Below are 18,200 nucleotides of genomic sequence, written 5' to 3'. Positions count from 1 at the left end.
AACTTGAGGCCTAAAAACAGTCTTATTAATCAATTTTAATCATCTTTACCAAAAGCCAGACTTGGCTTGATACCTACACAAGTATAAAGGAATGTATTTTCCTTTTCACAGAGGAAGTGTAACAAGACCCTTGATTAGAACAATGACACATCAATATCCACAAATGTCTTCATATTAGCTTAAGTTTGTTGTTGTTTTTTGTGGGCTGGGGGGAAAGGCTGCATTTAATGCACTATCTTCGTCTATTTGTTTTGTCTCTTTTTCCATTTGCTCCACACTGCTTGTATTCAAACAGTTTGCCCCTTCACAAAATTAGCCATTGCCTTCCCATTCTTTCAAAAAAAAAAAAAAAAAAAAAGGAGGGTAGGAAGGAAAAGAGAAGGGAGGAAAAAACAGCCACACTGAGTTGGCTAGTAGACTAGCAAGAACAGCCCCTAACAAATCTCACAGCAATATTTTTTAAAAAGATAACTAAACTTTACGTTCACAAATATTATCTTTAGTCTTCTTTTCCTATCATAACATCAAGAAAAGGCCACAGTGCTAAAGGTTTTGTCTTATACCTCGTTTCATTTAATAACAGCAGAAGGAAAAGGACAATGTGTACAAGGAGAAGCCTCCTGTCCTCACAACTTCAACAAACAGACACAAAGGAAGTAACGTATATTAGTGATTTTAGTGGTTTCTGAGCACGGGGCCCTGCAGACTCTCGTATCCACCAGGAGCATTTGTACCAATGGAAATGACACAGCTAATCCCTTCTCTTCCCTTTATCCAGCAGTGTTAGGCAAAGTGCCTTCTATTCAGTTTTAGGATCTAAAAAAAATGAGGAGTGTATCAGTAACCGACAGCATGAGCTAAAGAGACTGTGTTGCCTCTCAAAAATGCAAAATATCAAAATTAGGCTATTATTTAAAGAAACATAGCAATTATAGAACAGCAAGCTACCAAAGAAACCAAGGTTCTCTATGTTCCCACAGGGCAGGAAAAGACTGGGAGAAGTGGAACCCAGCTGTTTGAAAGTTCACTTCCAACCAAAAGCTAACCCTGAACACTTAATTTGGAATGTGGTGTGTTATTAACGTTTGGCCACTCATAGGGAGCGCTCTGCTTGGCAAAAACACTAGGACAACCCTACGGAGAATGAGAAGCAGTAAGCTAACTCCAATTATTAAAATCATAAGCCTACTAAATTGTTGAACCCACTTTAAAGAAATAAATAGGCAGACCCAGGTTAATATAAAATTCTAAGTTTAATTTCTATCAGTATCTATAGCACAGTGCCTAAACACATGGAAGGAAGCACATGATAAATGTAAGAAAAACGGCCATAAAATAAAAAGGCATAATACTTTGGGATCTAGAGAACTTAAAACCAATCTTCAGCATTTGTTTCCTACTCCTTACATGTCTATAGCATTTCACATTAAAAAAGTCATATAAATCTCCTTTGATATAAGAATTGTATATGAGATTTGTTAATCATTCCTGCAACCATCTACCCTGATATATGTGGGGTCATAGGAGTCACGATCTACTAAAAGGCTACTAACTTTCCGGCCCAAGGGCAACCCATTCATAAGTTACCTACAGATGGTCTATAGCCAATTAGCTTTCTACTTCCCTTTCCTCTGGAGTTTATCCTAACATTATCCCCAACAGAGCTCTTCTTTTAAAATGCAGTGCCTTCTAAAGTAAGCATTCAATGCTGGAACACTGGAAAGAAATTAAAATAAAATAAAATAAAATAAAATGGAAAAATAAACAAAAAATAAAATTAAGTATTCACATTACTGTTTGGAAATTAAATGTCAAGACAGTTTGCCTTCATGAGGATAAGGTGGACCAGTCAGTTTCCCTGTTATAAAAATTTAAATTAGTAGTAAATACAGAGTGGGCAAAAGGAGCTGGGTTTGATAAAGGCACAGAAAAGAAGTCCCGAAGTAGAGCAGAGGTCATGGGCAGGTCAAGGTTTTGAGGGGGAAGGATTATAATCCAGTAAAATTACAAGTAGTAAACAGAAGTTATATGATAGACAGATATAAATGATAAATTAGGTGATGATGCGAAAAAAAGCTTGCTACCAGAAGGAATCTGACATGGGTTAGAGCTATGTTACGTCAAGGTTAGCAAACGAGAGGGAGAACCCATGAATTTCCATGAATGCTGAACTCCCAGTTCCAGGTTCAGAGAAACCTAACCATATTCATAGTCCTACATCTGAATTTTCAGAGGTTTTATCACTCTCCATTTCCCTTAATGTATCTCTCATAACTAAGCTGGGAATTCCTGTCTTGCAATAACAAAACAAAATAAAACAAAACAAACCCCCTCCCAAAACTTGAAGAAACTTTTAAAAGGAAAGCAAGCACTTTGCCTAAATCTCTAGAAAAGAACAAAGCCACAGCTAACATCTAATCTACTAGTTCAGGTGTTCTTAATGAGCTCCTTCAACTTTCTGACAGCATCATTGAAAATAACCTTTCTACTATATTTTGGAAGAAATGGTCCCAAGATGGAAATGTCCTTTTTTCTAGGGAAAAAAAAAAAAAAAAGAAAAAAGAAAAAAATGTTGCAAATGACCTCCAAACTTCTTTATTCCTCAATGACAAATTAAATCTGAACATGGTGAAAGCTGACTGATAACAGTAGAAATGCAGAATGTTCTTCAAGTTGAATAAAAACACACAGGAGGACATAATGTTAACATGAAAAAAAGCTGGCGTGGCTCCTCATGGACAGTCAGGGACTCTCAAAGTTTTCCCAAGTAAGGACAGGTCACTTTTTAGGGGGCTGTCCTGCACACGGCAGCCCACATGGCAGCACTCCTGGCCCTCGCCCTGTAGGTGCCAGTAGCACCTCCAAGTTATAATAACTGGAAATGTCCCCAGACACTGCCAGATAGCCCACGAAGGGCAAAGTCACCCGTGGTTAAGAACCACTGGCTGATCCCAGTGACAAGGAATTGTTGGCTTTGAAAGTACTTAGAACTCCCTGGAGTGGGCAGTGGTCCAGACGAGCGGAGGTGCGACGCTGGTGTCAGCTGTCACCCACCCGGTCTCACGTTCTTACTCAGTGTATGGCATGGAATTTTAAAACAAGTCCGCATCAGGAAACCACACGGCAGCAAGCTCAGAATTCCTGAACTTACGAAATAAGCCACGGAAACACTGTGGTGGAAATATAATGAAGCAATAAAGCACAAACGACAGAGACAGGAACGATTTGGCAAACGCTCCCCAATCAACCCCACTCACTGACCTAGTCAGGGCATGAGCAATGTCCTTTCTTCTCGCTGCATTAAAAGGGGAGTGTGGTCAGAGGAAAGACTGGATGCCAAACACGCCTGTGTTTTCATTCAGCTGGTGATTCTGGCTTCAAGCAAGGCTCAGTGTCTCTGCTCCAGTCTTTCCAACTATAAAATGGTAATAATGAATACCTTGACTTGACTTAACTAGTTTTTGATTCTAAGTTGAGGATATCCATTCACCATGGGGCCTCAGGTCATCATAACCACTAGGGGGGAAAATCGCTGTAACCACGAGAAATAATTTTGTCTCTGACTTTCTGGCATGAAAAAGTGGAATTATTTCATCTTTTTCATGGACTGTTTTAGCTTCCCTTGTCATCTCACCTATATTGATCCTCTTTGTGGTATCTCTACAAGGACTAAAAACATTATGTATATCAGTATTTTTCTTTTCATTATCAACCTCTGAAGGAAACTTTTTAGGCATCCTCCCCCCACTCCATAGTCATTTCCCCTGCTTCGTTAAATCTTCGTACCAGAGATACTGAATATCTCTTCACGTACCATGTCCCTTTGAAAGGCCACAAACCACTGTAAAGTGAAGATGTCTATGTTCACCAAGAATCCATTTTTACTCCCTACAGCAATATTACCCTCTCTGAGGGTGATGGTAAAGATGGATCTAGTTTATAATGTGTGTTCAGCCTGGAAAGTTACCTTCTACATGACAGGGTTTTTTTTGTTTTTTTTTTTTTAAGTAATCTCTATACCCACCCTGGGGCTCGAACTCATCACCCTGAGATCAAGAGTCACATGCTCCAGATGGAGCCAGCCAAGCATCCCTACACAGCAGGGATTTCAGTGACAGTTTCTAAAGAGACGGAGTCCTGGAGAGAAAACTGGAGAGAGCAGGCAACTCCGTTATAACAGCACAGCTGGACCTCACCTGGGGGAGTCCGGACTCCCATGGGGGAAACGCCTCACTCTTCTAGGACCGCAGGGTTCTGGGGCTCACAGCACCTCTTAGTGGCCCCAGCCTAACTTTGTCTCAACTATAGCCCAGCTTCATCTCTGAAGGGACAGTCCATCAAACACGCATTTCTTGGCAAGCGTGTAAAAAGCTTCTGCTAGGTGTTAGAATTATAAAAATAAATGCACATAATGGGGACCATGGAAGAAATCAGAATCATGTGCAAAGGCACCTTGGGGTGGAGAGCTGGAGTCACAGGGGCAAGGCAGCCTTTCAGGCGCAGAGCGACATGATAGGGTCTGAAGGGAATGACGCAGACAGGATGTGCGTGCACATGTGCAGGGGGGACAGTGGGGCTCCATCTCACCACAGGATGGTGAGTCCTGAGTGTCAGCTCCAGCCATGGGGCCCAGGGTCAGATCTGATTTTCTGCACTGTTACACAAAATTGGGATTGGATGTCAGATCTCCTCATTTTGAAGGGTGGGCTTCAATTTTTAAAACCCTCTGCGGCTCAGGAAAAGAAACACAAGCGCAGGCAATGTCACACTATCAACATGTAAACTGTCTGCCAACCAATGGCAGGAAAAATGTCCTGTCTTCCTTAAGGGAAGAGGCTGGGATGCTGAGGGACTTCTCACATCACAGAAAACACCAAATGGGGCAGGGCTGATACGAAGCGGCTCCTTCCTTTACCTAGTCCATCAACAGGGGCCTAATTCAACAGACAATCTGGTGCACAGTTCAGCTGACAGCTCATATCTCTACTGTTGAAGAAAACCCAGGAATGGCATACCCCAGCTACTTAAGGAAATTTAAATGGTGCCCTTCCGTAAGCACAAGCGCAGCGGACGCCTGCGTGATTTTCGCTATGCCCTATACATCAGAAGATCTCCGTAAGCATCAATGACACTTCTGCTTAGCAACTAGACAACAGTGCATTTTCTGCCTCACTAGACAAAATGCAACAACACCAAACTAGTATTACCCCACATCAAATTCCTACAACATGTCAATAATTGCATCTCCCTAAAGTTTTGTTGATACAAGGGCACGAATGAAGCCTAACCCTGAGTCCAGTGGCTTAACTTCCACACAATTAGACATTTTTTAGTAGTTTGGGATCTTTTATTAAAATGCAGTCATCCCAATGTCGCAGAGGCTGTGCCCACTGCATTCTCCAATCTCAAGAGTTGTGCCACCTAGTCCCATTTATTTTTCTTCATTTTTCATATCATGACTATAATATAAAATTAAGCCAAAGTCTTGTGTTTTGCTGACAAACAAATGCAGCATTTCAAACCAGTGTCACTGAGAAACTGGCAAAATGTAAAAAAAAAATAAATAAATAAGTAACATATTGAAGAATTTCACAGTAGTTACGGGATCAAGGTCAACGGCTAAGTCAAAGTCAATGGAGAGAAAATCACCTTATTTGTAAACTCTTTGGCTAAGACCTGAGTGATAGGAATAACCTTTTGTAAAATAAGTGAATTCTCTTAGTGATATCAGAAGTTAATGTTAATAGCCACGAAGCGCTTAAAACTGAAAAAGGAAAATTACAGGGTGACTCTTTCTTAGCCATTAAATATTGTTAGCACACTCTAGTTTTGACATACCAACATAAAAGACAATAAAACTCATAAATCAATTGGTGGTCTGCTTCTCTGATTTACTTCACTCAGGCTGGTCAGTTCAAATATTATATATTGAATATCCTCTTACCTCCCTAAACATAGGGATCTCAGAGAAATGAGAACTTCTGGACAAAAACATGGAGAAAGAAATATATAGGAACCATCATCCAAATGAAGGAAGGTCCTTAATTATAATGGTTTCAGGATTTTATCTCAAACTTCCCTACATTTCCAGCTTTGTCATCATCTTGTGATTAAAAACTGGACGCTCTAAACGTCCACAATGAATCAGTTTTTCACTCCCGTTCTATTTCCACCTCACCTGAGCTGAACTAAGATGGGCCCTGAATGAGAAGTCCATACAAAGTTGGTGGTTCCCTGAAGCTAATCCTCGGCCTGTGTTGGTTCAAAACAGAAGTTTTGACTAGTTCACATCAAAACAAGAGAAGCAAGGGTGACAGTGAGTTTTTCACACGACTGAATTTTCATGTGACTGACTATGATCTCATAGTTTATGAGAACTTTTGTCTGAAACTATTCTTTTCATTCACTTGTTGATATTAAAGAGTATCTTATTTTATGAAATGATATGGATAATAAATTGGAGCATCCCTTCAATTTTTCAAATCAATGCATCCTCCAAAAGAAAAGGTCAATGAACCTGTATTATCACCCTTTTTAACTTCTCCTGAATCTCAAAAGCTGAAAAACACAGCTCTTAGCACGTTTGTTTAATTATCTGTAGGAAGGTGTCCTGGTGTTTGGATGAGGCCCCCACCAGGAAAGAACGGGAGAGGGAAGGGGGAACGTGGGTCATGAAAGGAAAGCCCTGGGGCTCACCTCAGGGGAAGGGGTTTCCCCTACCATGAGTCCACGCCCAGAACAGGGGCTCCAACACTCAGTTGTGTACTCTCATCTCCCGCCTGCTCTCAGTTCACTGCGACTACTTTAAGAGATTGCTTCTAGCTGTATGAACTCATGAGTCTAATCATTTGGGCAATTCACTCTGTGACTTTGGACACTGACCAATGACAGCATGAAGGCACTGACTGAGATGTCAGTATCTGGATGATAAGTGATAGAATGGACCCATTGACTTCTGGCTTCTCCCCCAGGCATGTGGGATGAGATCGAAGTGAAAGGAGGCAAGGAAACCTCAGGGTAGAACATTTTGCCAAGTCCTTCACTGCCTCTCCTTTGACATCTTGATCAAGAAAGGCACCCCACCCTTCCTTCGCTCTCCTCCTCTTCTCTCCCGTCTTCACACACACGCACACAAGCATGCATTCCTGCTTCCTCTCGCTACACCAAAGGAGGCTCAGACAGGAGCCCCACAGGGGCCTCTTCGGGGGTAGCAGGGACTGCTGGTACTGGACAGTAGGACAAATCTCAAAAGCTCTCCAAAAATTTGTGGGCAAACTCTAAGGGGTCAAAATTTGGGGTATTAGCCTAGTTAATATTTCTTCCTGCAAGTCATTGACTTTTAGACTGCAGCAAGTCTCAGGAGCTAAACTCAATTGTTTTCAGAAAGAAATACCATTTCTCTCAATGAGAGCAAATACTAACTGAACAAAACATGCAACACAAACGAACACAGATTTCCAAAGGAGAGGAAACCCAAAACAGCAAACACTCATCTAAAAATTCTGAGAATCTATCATAATTTCTATCAAGGTTCGGTTGAGTTCAATGGTATTCTCTCGCTCATGTGGATATTTCTGTCCCTCAGCCTAGCCAAACTTTCCTTGAGGGATTTTAGATTAATTTATTAGCTAGTTCGGAGTTCTTTAGAAAACGCTGAAAACTATGAACTGTGTTTTCTGACTGGGAGATTTAATTCTCCATGAGTGCTCTGGCTTCAGAGTCCCACAAGTAAAACACGCTCAGGAAAGCAGTTGCCTTCCGATTCGACTTCTCACTCATGTTTCTCCACGTGGGCATGCGCGGACACAAACATGCACGCGCGCACCTCGTACCCCCTAGGAGACATGGCATGAGACACCTTTCAGTGGGAGGTGGTGTGCTGTGCCCCTCTGACCCTTGACAGCTGCTGCCACCAACCGCCCTGCTCAGGTTAGGGGAAGGAGGGGACGCTGACCTGCACTGGCTCAGGGGGGAGCTGGACCACGTGCTGCATGCGCTCACTGTGGTGATGTCTCGACTCTTCCTCATAGATCACATCCCTCTCGTGCTGGGGAAGGTTCAGGAAGCGGCGGATGGTACAGAGGTTCTCCCAGAGCGTGCGGTTCTCTGGGCTGGGGTTCTCCTTCCAGCGGAGCAGTTCACACAACCAGCCCTAGGGAAAGAGAGACAGAGAGAAGGTCCCCTGGGTTAATCTGTAGGGTGCAGAGCAGCAGAGAATGGCTGGACTGCGGTGCAGTGCCGTCCCAGTGTAGCATGGTTTTCTGTCACAATTGTTCCTCCCGACCCAGGAGGACACCGCAACAGCCTGACAATTCTGAAAAACCAACCAGCGACCACGGAGCTGGTTACCCCAATGCCCAAGAGTCTTCATGCTTGTTAATTACCTTATCCCCTTCCCACTGAATACACTCTCAATGAATTTACAGGTCCTTTGTAAAAGATACTCAAGCAAGGTGACAGTTACCCAATTCTCTGGAAAAAAAAAAAAAAGTAATTCATGTTGCTCAGCTACAGTTTTTAAAAATTACCCAGCTGGATAGTTTCCATCCTAGAAGAAGAGTGGAAATGAACATACACGTACTACAACATAGTGAATTCTAAAGAAGAAAACATGTCTGAGTGTAAACGGCACTGAATTCTCTAGAAAGGAAATAGTCTTAGAATTATCAGTAACTCCACAAAATCAAATCACCACCTTAGCTAGAATGAAAAAATCGTATTTTTGCTCCATCTCTGAATGCCTTGGGCTCTAGGCCCCCCTACCATCCCCTTCCTGCCACAGCCACACCTGCAGGAAGGTGGGCAGTTGGCCGGGTCACAACTGCAAATGTGTCTCCCAATTCTGGCATCCGGATGTTCTCTCGCTCGAAACTGCACGAGAAAGAAAATGTAATGCAAATAATGATGGATTATATGAAAATAATACAGAGGATGCTGTCAACATCGCTCACTGACTCATGTCAAAATATTTTACCCAGTAGCTTTCTAACCCATCACTTCCAAGCTCCACCGCTAATTTTAAAAACAAGAACTGTCCCACATCACGCCTCTTGCAAAAGAGTCAGAATTTTTCTAAAAAGGTGCCTAAATAAACACAAATAACTTTGTCAAAATTAAATCCCAAATCTCCACAAATTTTGTATCCTAACCTGGAAGCCAGTGAAAGTTCCTGACATGCATTATAAAAACCCCATATAATATCATAAGCCGTTGTTTGTCTAACTCTCCACTGTGTCTTCTGCCTTTACCCAAAAAAAGGCAAGATTTGATTATCTCCGCTGCATCAGCCAAGACAGCAACACCAGCTGTTCTCATTGTGCAGCTTCTTCCTCGCGGCCTCCATGTTAATAACCTGATCATTCCATTTTCTCCTTCAACCGCCGGCTGCAGCACCGCAAAGAGACAAAAACCCAGGCCCATCTGCAGCAGCTGTAAGCACTGAACTGTGAAGCCACTGGGGATTTATAAACTAATCTGTAACACAACACTGCCTTGTTTTTACAAGTGAGAGGCCACATTTGCGCAGACCTGATCTTTTCTTGCAATAAACTGGGAGCTGGGGAGAGTTAGAGGGTTAGGAAGAATGAAAACAAGATATCGAATCATTTGCTTGGAAATGTTTTTCCAAGTATCTTCATAGATTTTTTTTTCCAAGTCAGTTGAGAGACAGGTAAATGCTGATTTTCAAGGTGCAACATATATGAAGGTTGAAGACAATTCCATGTGTCAGTGCTATCAGAAAATAAATTATATTAAAAAAAAAAATCTCCTAGTCCCAAAGTGTTTCCTCAAGGGTTTCTCTGTACAAAGGAAAGAATTCTTGAAATGGAAAATAAACCATCTGCGGAAAAATAAGCTCCTCTTTCTCTGTCTTTTCACAGATCTGAATAAGTCTCCAACTGAACTCTTTCAAATGTTCCAAACAGGTATGTTTAACATCTCCCAGGGGAAGCTATAGCACAGAGACCCATCATTTAACAGAGAATAAAAACAAAAACCTACATCTGTTAAAAGATGAAGTTCTGAGATACCCAGACCTTCAGGAGGATGGCACCTGCTGTTCCGCCTGAGGAGTGAACTGCATTGTGGGAAGCTGCAGCTTGAAAGGGGACAGGTGACAGCTGAGTGGTATCTCCACTTACGATACACGGAATGTCTCGCACAACATTCATTGCCGCATTTGATTTATATGCGCTGTTATAATCTGCACTCATTACAATCACTTAGGACAAACTACAGGCCTCGTTATGGACTGTGTGCTGTCTGCCATCAGTCTTTAAGAAGTGTGGTGCTCAATTTGCCCACTGACATGCAAGGTCCTGACCTTGAAGCTATTAGGGAGCAGATTAGACACAAGTGTGTTCATGTGTGCAGACATAAGCAAACCAAATTAATTTCTGGCACAGGGAGGTAGCCAACAAGACCCTGTTCTTCGGGCACCAGAGAACTTCCTCAAATCCCTGATGGAGATGAGCTAATAGCATGTTTAAGGGAACCAGGTTTTGAAGATGAAGCACATTCATGGTATTTAGAGGGTTATTAATCTAGTTTCCCCACGAAGTGTTTGCTTGGCTGATCAGATTAAGGGATGGAGCCTTCAACGGCGCACCCCCACCACAGCAGGCCCCAAGAAATCTGTGATACTTCACAGCCTTGGACATATTGCACCATGTGTACCCAGCTGCTTCAATAATTAGCTTATGAATGTATCAGCTGGTTCTGTGATTTTTATAAATAATAACTAACCTACAGAGCAGAAAGATTGTCAAGAGCTTTACAGTAGCACAAAATCGCAAGGCGCTCCTTACTCTAACTCGCTCTCCCTCTAAAGGCCGATATTCCCTACGAGTGGCGCTCCCATGATGCCATTTCTAAACCTTTATTTTGCATTGGAGATGGCGATGTCGGTTTGTCAGTTTTCTTCATGGCAGCCATAATACACGTTCCTTTGGCTCACGTTCCCACGTTCTCCGTAGGCTCACCTTCTGGAAATCCATTCTTCCACCCCACTTCCTGTCTCGCCCTCCATCTTTTTGTTCACGAGATCCTTCTACCAGCCCATTTGGGATGCTTATCCCTGTTTTCTCAATGGGGTCTCTTATTAGCCTGTTTGGTGGCTAATGAATGTGTGAGAAAGTGCGAAGCGGCTGCGTGAGCACACACGTATGTAGCTGGGAGCGAACCCACCACAGAAGACACAGAGTCCCCACGCTGGGATTTTTTTCATTTATATAATTTTTGCATGCCATCCAAGAAAGTTTTGCAGTATCAGGAAAAAAAAAGTGTAAATGTCAAATAAAACAGTGACAGATGACAGTATTCTCTATTGAATAGCACTGTTTCTGTCGTGCATGTTCAATGGGAACTCATGAATTATTAATAAACAAATCTCCTTTTTCTGTTAAAAATCTCAAGTAGGTTTTTTGTTGTTGTTCCCTGTGTGTTATGTGGAGAATTCCAGGAGAATTATTCTAGTTTCAGAAATGCTGATATAGAAGTTTATCTGATTTCCAGGCTTGGTCAGCTCTGTGAGCAGGCGGCATGAACTGTGTGCGTATACCGCTCTGTGATTTCTCTGGTAGGCTGGCTGTAAGTTGCGACCAAAGGTTAGCTGAACATTCATATAGTCAGTCCAGTCTTTCTAGTACAGTAAAACTGAGGCTAAGTGAATTACATCTGGGAAGCCCAGAGAATTCAGATTGGAGCCCTGAAATCCAAGTTCCTGCTCTGACATTAAGTGACTGGGTTACGTTTAGGCGAGCGGTTACCCTCTTATGGCTTCTGGAATTTAACTGTAAAAGGATGGGTTTACAAAGGATGGCCTCTAAGTTTTCTTTCCAGCTCCACATTCCATGATCTGTTACCTTGTTATTTGTCAGAAATAGCAGACAATAATTAGCCATCAGGGTTAAAGTACAAGGAAGAAACCACCCTGGCCAAGGTATTAAGGGCAGCATCACCAGTGATAACATATGCACACCATGAAGCCTGTGGTATGAGGCACCGCAAAGAACACAGCCCAGAATCTGCAGGAGTCTTGCCAAAAGTGCGTAACCTCAGCTGAATCAGGACAAACCCAAATGAGAGATGTTTAGCAAAATAATGTATTGGTATTCTTCAAAAGTGGCACTGTCATTAAAAAAAAAAAAAAAAGAAGAAGAAGAAGAAAAAGAAGAAGGAGGAGGAGGAGGAGAAAGGGAAAAGGAAGAACCGGAAAAGAAAAATAATAATTAAATGCAGGATGGTCTCTGGATGGGATCATGGCACAGAAAATGCTCACTAGTGGAAAAACTACTGAAATTGGAATGAACTTTTTAGTTTAGATTAAGAGTATTAAAACAACATTAATCTCCTGGTTTTGATAACTGCACTATGGTGATGTAAGGTGCTAACATTAGAGGAAGTTAGGTGAGGCATATATGGAAACTGTACTATTTTGCAACACTTACGTGAGTCTGAAATTTGTTAAAAATGAAAAATGTTAAAAAATACAAAAACAACTAAACTTACATAGAAAAATATACGTGGTGTTTAAGTGTCATGACGTCAAGGAATTTAGGGTTAAAACAAAAAAATTCGGGTTAAAAAATTTAGGGTTAAAACTTCAAAATCTGAACCCAGAGAAGGAATGTAAGTTTAAAGGCTACATCTTTGCAATCAGTGGTTAAACAGTTCCCAAGCATTCAGTGCGTAAGTAAATAATATCTATAAACATCTTATTTTAGCCATCTAATCAGCCTTCTAAACAAATATGTTTCTTTCAGTCAAAAAAACAACTCTGACCACCCTTTCCAACGATGCAGGTGAGGCAACACTCACACAATCCCTGTGTTCCTGAAAAGTTACACGTCAATCTAAATTTACAAAACAAATCAGGTGCAAATGTATTGGGACTCTTTATGACTTGAAGCCATGTGCCATTATTTGTTTTTAAAAGCTCAATGATAATCCCATAGTTGATCTTTTGGTAAACTGATAGTTTATTACAGATTTACCTAAAAATCCTTAATGGATTTTTAGGTAAATCTTTAATAAAAATCTTTTAAAGATTTACCTAAAAATCTACCTAAAAATCTAAAAAATGAGAGGTACCCCTCATTCCCAATTGAAAAGCGTTAAAAAAGGCAACAATAAGAACCACAAGTTGCTCCTGTGTCTCCCATCAGTTCTTCTATTGACTTTGTGCTCCAGCCGTAGTGAATTACTCACAGACTCTGACTATGGCTGATATTTCCATCCCCGTGTATGAGATGATTTCTCTTTAGTTTTAACCAAAGGTTGGTTGAATATTCGTATGGTCAGTTTAACTGTCTTAGTTTAGGAGAATGGAAGCCAAGTGAATAACAAGGGTTTGAGCACAACTGATACTGCTCGTGTACTCCCTTCGCTGGAAGGTCTCACACTCCACCTTCCACCCCTCGTGAGAAGCTATATTCCAACGCTCAGCTGACATGGTCTCAGCTGATGTGTAAGAACTGTGTGCTCACTCCTGTAGGACTCCAGAGCATTTTGCTTATACTCTTCTACAACTTGATGATTATTACAGGTGGGAATATGTGCATCCCCGTCAGCTTCTTGATGGGGGTGGAGGGAAAGAGTTGGTTTCCCACTCATTTTAGCATTTTCACAGCAGCGTGGTTCCTTACACATCAAAGATGCTTAATAGTGCTTGCCTCTGCAGTGTATATACTAAAAAGATTCTTAATAAATGTTCATTGGATTGAACTGAAATTACCTGAGTGCATAGAAATTAGCCTACTGGAATGTTATAGTTGGAGAGGGACCCTGCTTCTCAGAAGGAACCTGTCAATGTTCTGAGGTTTGTTTTCCTATCTCTAATGCATAAATATGATAAAGAAAATGGGGTGATCCAATTTATATTATATATTCATGCATTTTATATATAACATATAAATGCAAACAGTGACAGATCTCTCAGAACATTAATTCAGTCTGTAATCTTGTATTGAGCACCTATCTACTATGTGCCATGCAATGTGCTGGTATGTTACATGTATCATTTGTCTTGACTATTTTTCTTGACAAAGTTGAGATCATCAGCAAGGAAGGGAGTATTCTGACTATGAAGCTCAGGAAAAATATCATCATAGGGAATGACATATAAAGTGGATCTTGACAGTAAAGATGGGTTCAGTAGGTGGGGAAGTCACTAGGTGGGGAAGGGAAGTAATCAGTAGCACATTCCAAACAGAGAAAGCATTCTCAGCAAATGCGGAGATTTAGGAAATTATCACATCCCAGGAATGTGAAGCAACTTTGTGGGGCTAACACAGTCTAGAAACAGAAGTGGGGTCAGATTTTAAAGAATAATATGCAAAGACATTTCATCTTAATCCTATGGGCTATGGCAGTTATAGAAGGCTTCAAAATGATATGATAGAGGATTAACTTTCTTTCTTTTTTTCTTTGTTCTGTTTTCCCTTCCTACCAAGAAGTCCTTAGGGAAAAGAATATGTTAAAGTCAAGAACACCACTTATCCTAGCCTAGATCTTTTTTTCCTCTTACAGCAAAATCAATGGGAAATTTCCACAGCGTGGAAATGGGAAAGCACACACTTCATATGCTTCACCCAATAGGTGTTTCCATTCTAACAAAAAAATGACATATATTGTAAACACCAAGCTATATCAATCATTTAAAAAAAAAAAATCTGTTCTCATCATTTTAACTCTTTTCTTTTCTCTGTGTGTTTGTTGTTTTGTTATTCATATGAGAAATATTTTTACAGCTTTCCTGGATTAAAAGTGAATCAGTTAGGGTAGATCTTATTATTTCAGTTATAAAAAATGTTATAGGTTTAATATTTTCAAGTAGACAATAACTAAATGACATTCTCCAAACTACATGCCAAAGGCTGAGAATGTCCAAATAACCAGGAAGGTCTTTCACAAAACAATAATATGACCAGTGTTTGAGTTTGGACCCCAATAGAAATGACTTTGAATCCCATAAGCTCCAAACCTTACCGGTAAGTGATGGGGGAGGGGAAGCAAACGGGAAGATAAAGGCTCCTGTCCGTGGTACTGAAATGTCACTGTGTACTAAGTTACTTGTTTTCCTACCCCAGGACACCAGTAATGACTCCAACTTCTCCCAGGTCCCATCCTTTTTCCCTTAAAAAAATTAAGGTTTATGTTGGTGACAAATTTCCTGGTTTTTCTAATATTTCAGAATAAATCCAAACCAGGATTTGCTTAGCAACAAGCACAAGTTTACGGCCTAGTCTGATCTACAAAGAGATAGAGTATGTAACTGTTCCTGTTACGTAATTTGTACTTGCCTTGGAGGCAAGGCCTGTCACAGTCGTTATGTTGTAGTACTGTGCTGCTCCAAGTGCCTACCACAGAGCTGATAAGGGAATTCAGTCTACAAGTAGGGAGTACCCTCCACCCTCTCTGCCCCTCTAGGAACTCCAATGAATGAATAAGTCAGCAAATGAACAATTCTTCAGGAGACTGACTCAAAGCTTCTTGCACAGAAATGGAAAAGGCCATTTACTCACCCACGTCCTCAATACAGAAAATGTCAGCATATGTAACCAAAAGGAAATGTTTTCTGAGTGTCTCAGAAGAAAACTCACATTATTAACCACAGACAGTCGCTTTCTAAATGGAAGCACATAAAGTCCCTAAACAAACTTTGGTAACTGTGAAAGGATTTCTCTTCCGCTGGTTGAGACTCTTCTGAAGTGTGAAATGAGCCAGATAATATTCAGCTCTTGTTTCCTAGTCACCAAATTCTCTTTTCATGAATCCAATAAGTGTCTATTAAAATAAATAAACCCCCTAATGATTCAAGATAACCTAATCAAGAACACTGAAATGGATAAAAGGCAAACTGCAAGGGAGACTTGTCAAGGGCTTCAGGGACTCCCTGACGAGGAGGTCATCTAACCCCGAAAAAAGGTTTGTGCCGAGCATTTGGTTACAGTTCAAGGTTAATTATTTTATACCTTGAATGTGATAAGTAAAAATGATATGCTTCTTTTTGTGTTTTTCAAACTATACACCAAGTTCTAAACTATTTTCATGGGGACCAATTTTCAGCTGTCTCTGGGCATGTCACTCACATTTCTATGGATGTGTTTGTAAAGATTGAATCTGTAATTGAGAGTAATGAAAATTTTATTTCAGAGCAACTCCTTAACTTCTGTTATGGAAGTCTCAAGACTAGAGGAGATTTCATAAAATCTTGTTGTCCTACTTACCAAGGATCTATGGGATAAACATAGCCATATAATAATGTAGAAAGTTGGTATGATTTTATACAAATATGTACACAGTTACATACATGCACACATGGGAACATGCACCTGAAAAAGCCATCCGTATTTGCCAAAAAGATGAATGAATCTCAAATCTTGTACTTCTCCACTTAAATACTAGAAAGGTATTAATGGCAGAATGTGTTAGGCTGGACCACCAAGAATAAAACAACCAAATATTTCCAGTTTCTGACTTCAGGTCCAAATTCTGCATACCTGTGATGTCATACTATATATTTTGCAAACTGCCTCGAGAACTTGTAAGTGCCATGAGGGAAAAAAAAAACAGACATGGCAGAAAACTGTGAGTGAGAATTTTTTTTTTTTTTTTGAAAGATCAGAGCTGAGACCAGAGTGAGGCAAGCAAACAATTAATGGGCAAAACTTAAGGAATGTGGCTCTGAAAGTGTGTGCCTCCTTAAAATTCATACCAGCTTGCCTCACCCTGGTCTTGGCCCTGTGAAAGGAACGTGATTCAACGCTTCTACAGCAAAGTGGTAGTAACTCTTCATAGGCACCAACATTCTCCAGTTGTAAGAACCTGTTTAACCCCTTGTGCTCTTTGTAAGAGGCCTGGGAGAGTTTGGGAAAGTAGTTTTAATATGTCAGCCTGATTTGCTTCACATGCAAGTTTCCAAAGGTGCCATGTCATGAACTGGCCAAGTAACGTAACTCAAGGATTTCTGCAGTGGCTTGATGTGCTTAACAGCTGTACAAAAACATGAGCGACTGGTAAAGGTATCTGATGGTTTCAGAACTGCATATGGACTCCGTGATTAATCTTTACTGATATCTAATTAAGGGCTTCCTTAATAGTCGTCTTAGGGCATGAAACATTAACATAATTAATTGTAGGGATAGTAAAAAGAACCAAATTCTCACTCTAAGGTTGATATAAATATGGAGATCTTGAGGCAATTTCTGCTCATAATCTCTCAACAGAATGTAATCTTTTGAGATTATCCTGAGGAAAAAAAAAAAGCCAAGAGGGTGAAGGGCTCCATTTGACGCTTAAACATCATTGTATTGACTGCCTACTGTTTTAGCATTTGGAGATGTTGAGAAATCTAATTTCTTCAATACTTGGCATAATAACTTTTTTTCAAATGGTAACTGTAGTGCAAATACATTAATTTTTTTCATTTGCATTTGGTGGATAGCCCTGACATTGGAGTAAACATACCCCAAATGACAAAAGTAGAAACTGCTCCTTGATGGGCTATCAGTGTGATTAGATTACAAAGGAACCTGCCCAGCAGGAAGGGACAGCGCCTCCACTAGGCTGCAGACCGCCTCATTTTAACCTGCCTTACGTGCTAAATAGGACATAGCAAAAGCGAGATCATCAGGAGTGAGACTGAGACCACTGACTCATTTTACATAAGGTATCGTGTGGTTATTACTTCCTGTCACTCTTTATACCAGAGAGATGGGGCAGCCAAACATCTTCTTCCAACAGCCTGCGCTACCCCGGCTCCAATAAAGCCATTTCCATAAAGGGAACATAATCAGAGAAATGTCAAACATCTTTCTGAGCAAAGTGGCAAAACTCTGATCTTTGTGCGGTATTTTCTAAAGGCTGAGAAACTAGTAAGGAGATAAAAGGTAATATTTTATACTTCATAACTCTCCTAAATGGAAGTTGGCCTTAAAAAAAAAAAGAATTACAGTTTTAACTTGTCACATAACGATGTGTTGTATAGTATGATCTCGATTAGGACATAAAAATGCATGTCCACATCCATGCACACACTACACATTAGTAGGATTCTACAACGTGAATAGTAACTGTGCAATGTCGAATTACAGGTGATTCATGTTTTCACCTTTATATTTTTCTTCATTTTCTAAATTTTTAAAAATGGGGATGCTATTACTTAGTTAATCATAAAATAGAGGTTATTTCTTTAAAAA

The 18,200-nt window shown here is 40.6% G+C and overlaps 1 protein-coding gene across 4 annotated transcripts in view; it reads right to left on the bottom strand.

Moving 5' to 3' along the window:
* SATB2 (SATB homeobox 2) overlaps positions 1–18,200 on the bottom strand; it is a 188,252-nt gene that overhangs the window by 24,859 nt on the left and 145,193 nt on the right. For all 4 annotated transcript variants that reach the window (XM_032860144.1, XM_032860143.1, XM_032860145.1 and 1 more), the window contains one exon: positions 7,955–8,152. In XM_032860144.1, coding sequence (XP_032716035.1) covers positions 7,955–8,152 — 198 coding nt within the window. The remainder of the gene's footprint in view (positions 1–7,954; positions 8,153–18,200) is intronic.

The sequence above is a fragment of the Lontra canadensis genome, unplaced genomic scaffold (assembly GCF_010015895.1).
Source record: "Lontra canadensis isolate GAN:19392208 unplaced genomic scaffold, GSC_riverotter_1.0 scaffold18, whole genome shotgun sequence".
Taxonomy (NCBI): domain Eukaryota; kingdom Metazoa; phylum Chordata; class Mammalia; order Carnivora; family Mustelidae; genus Lontra; species Lontra canadensis.
This window is presented reverse-complemented; position numbering and strand designations above follow the sequence as displayed.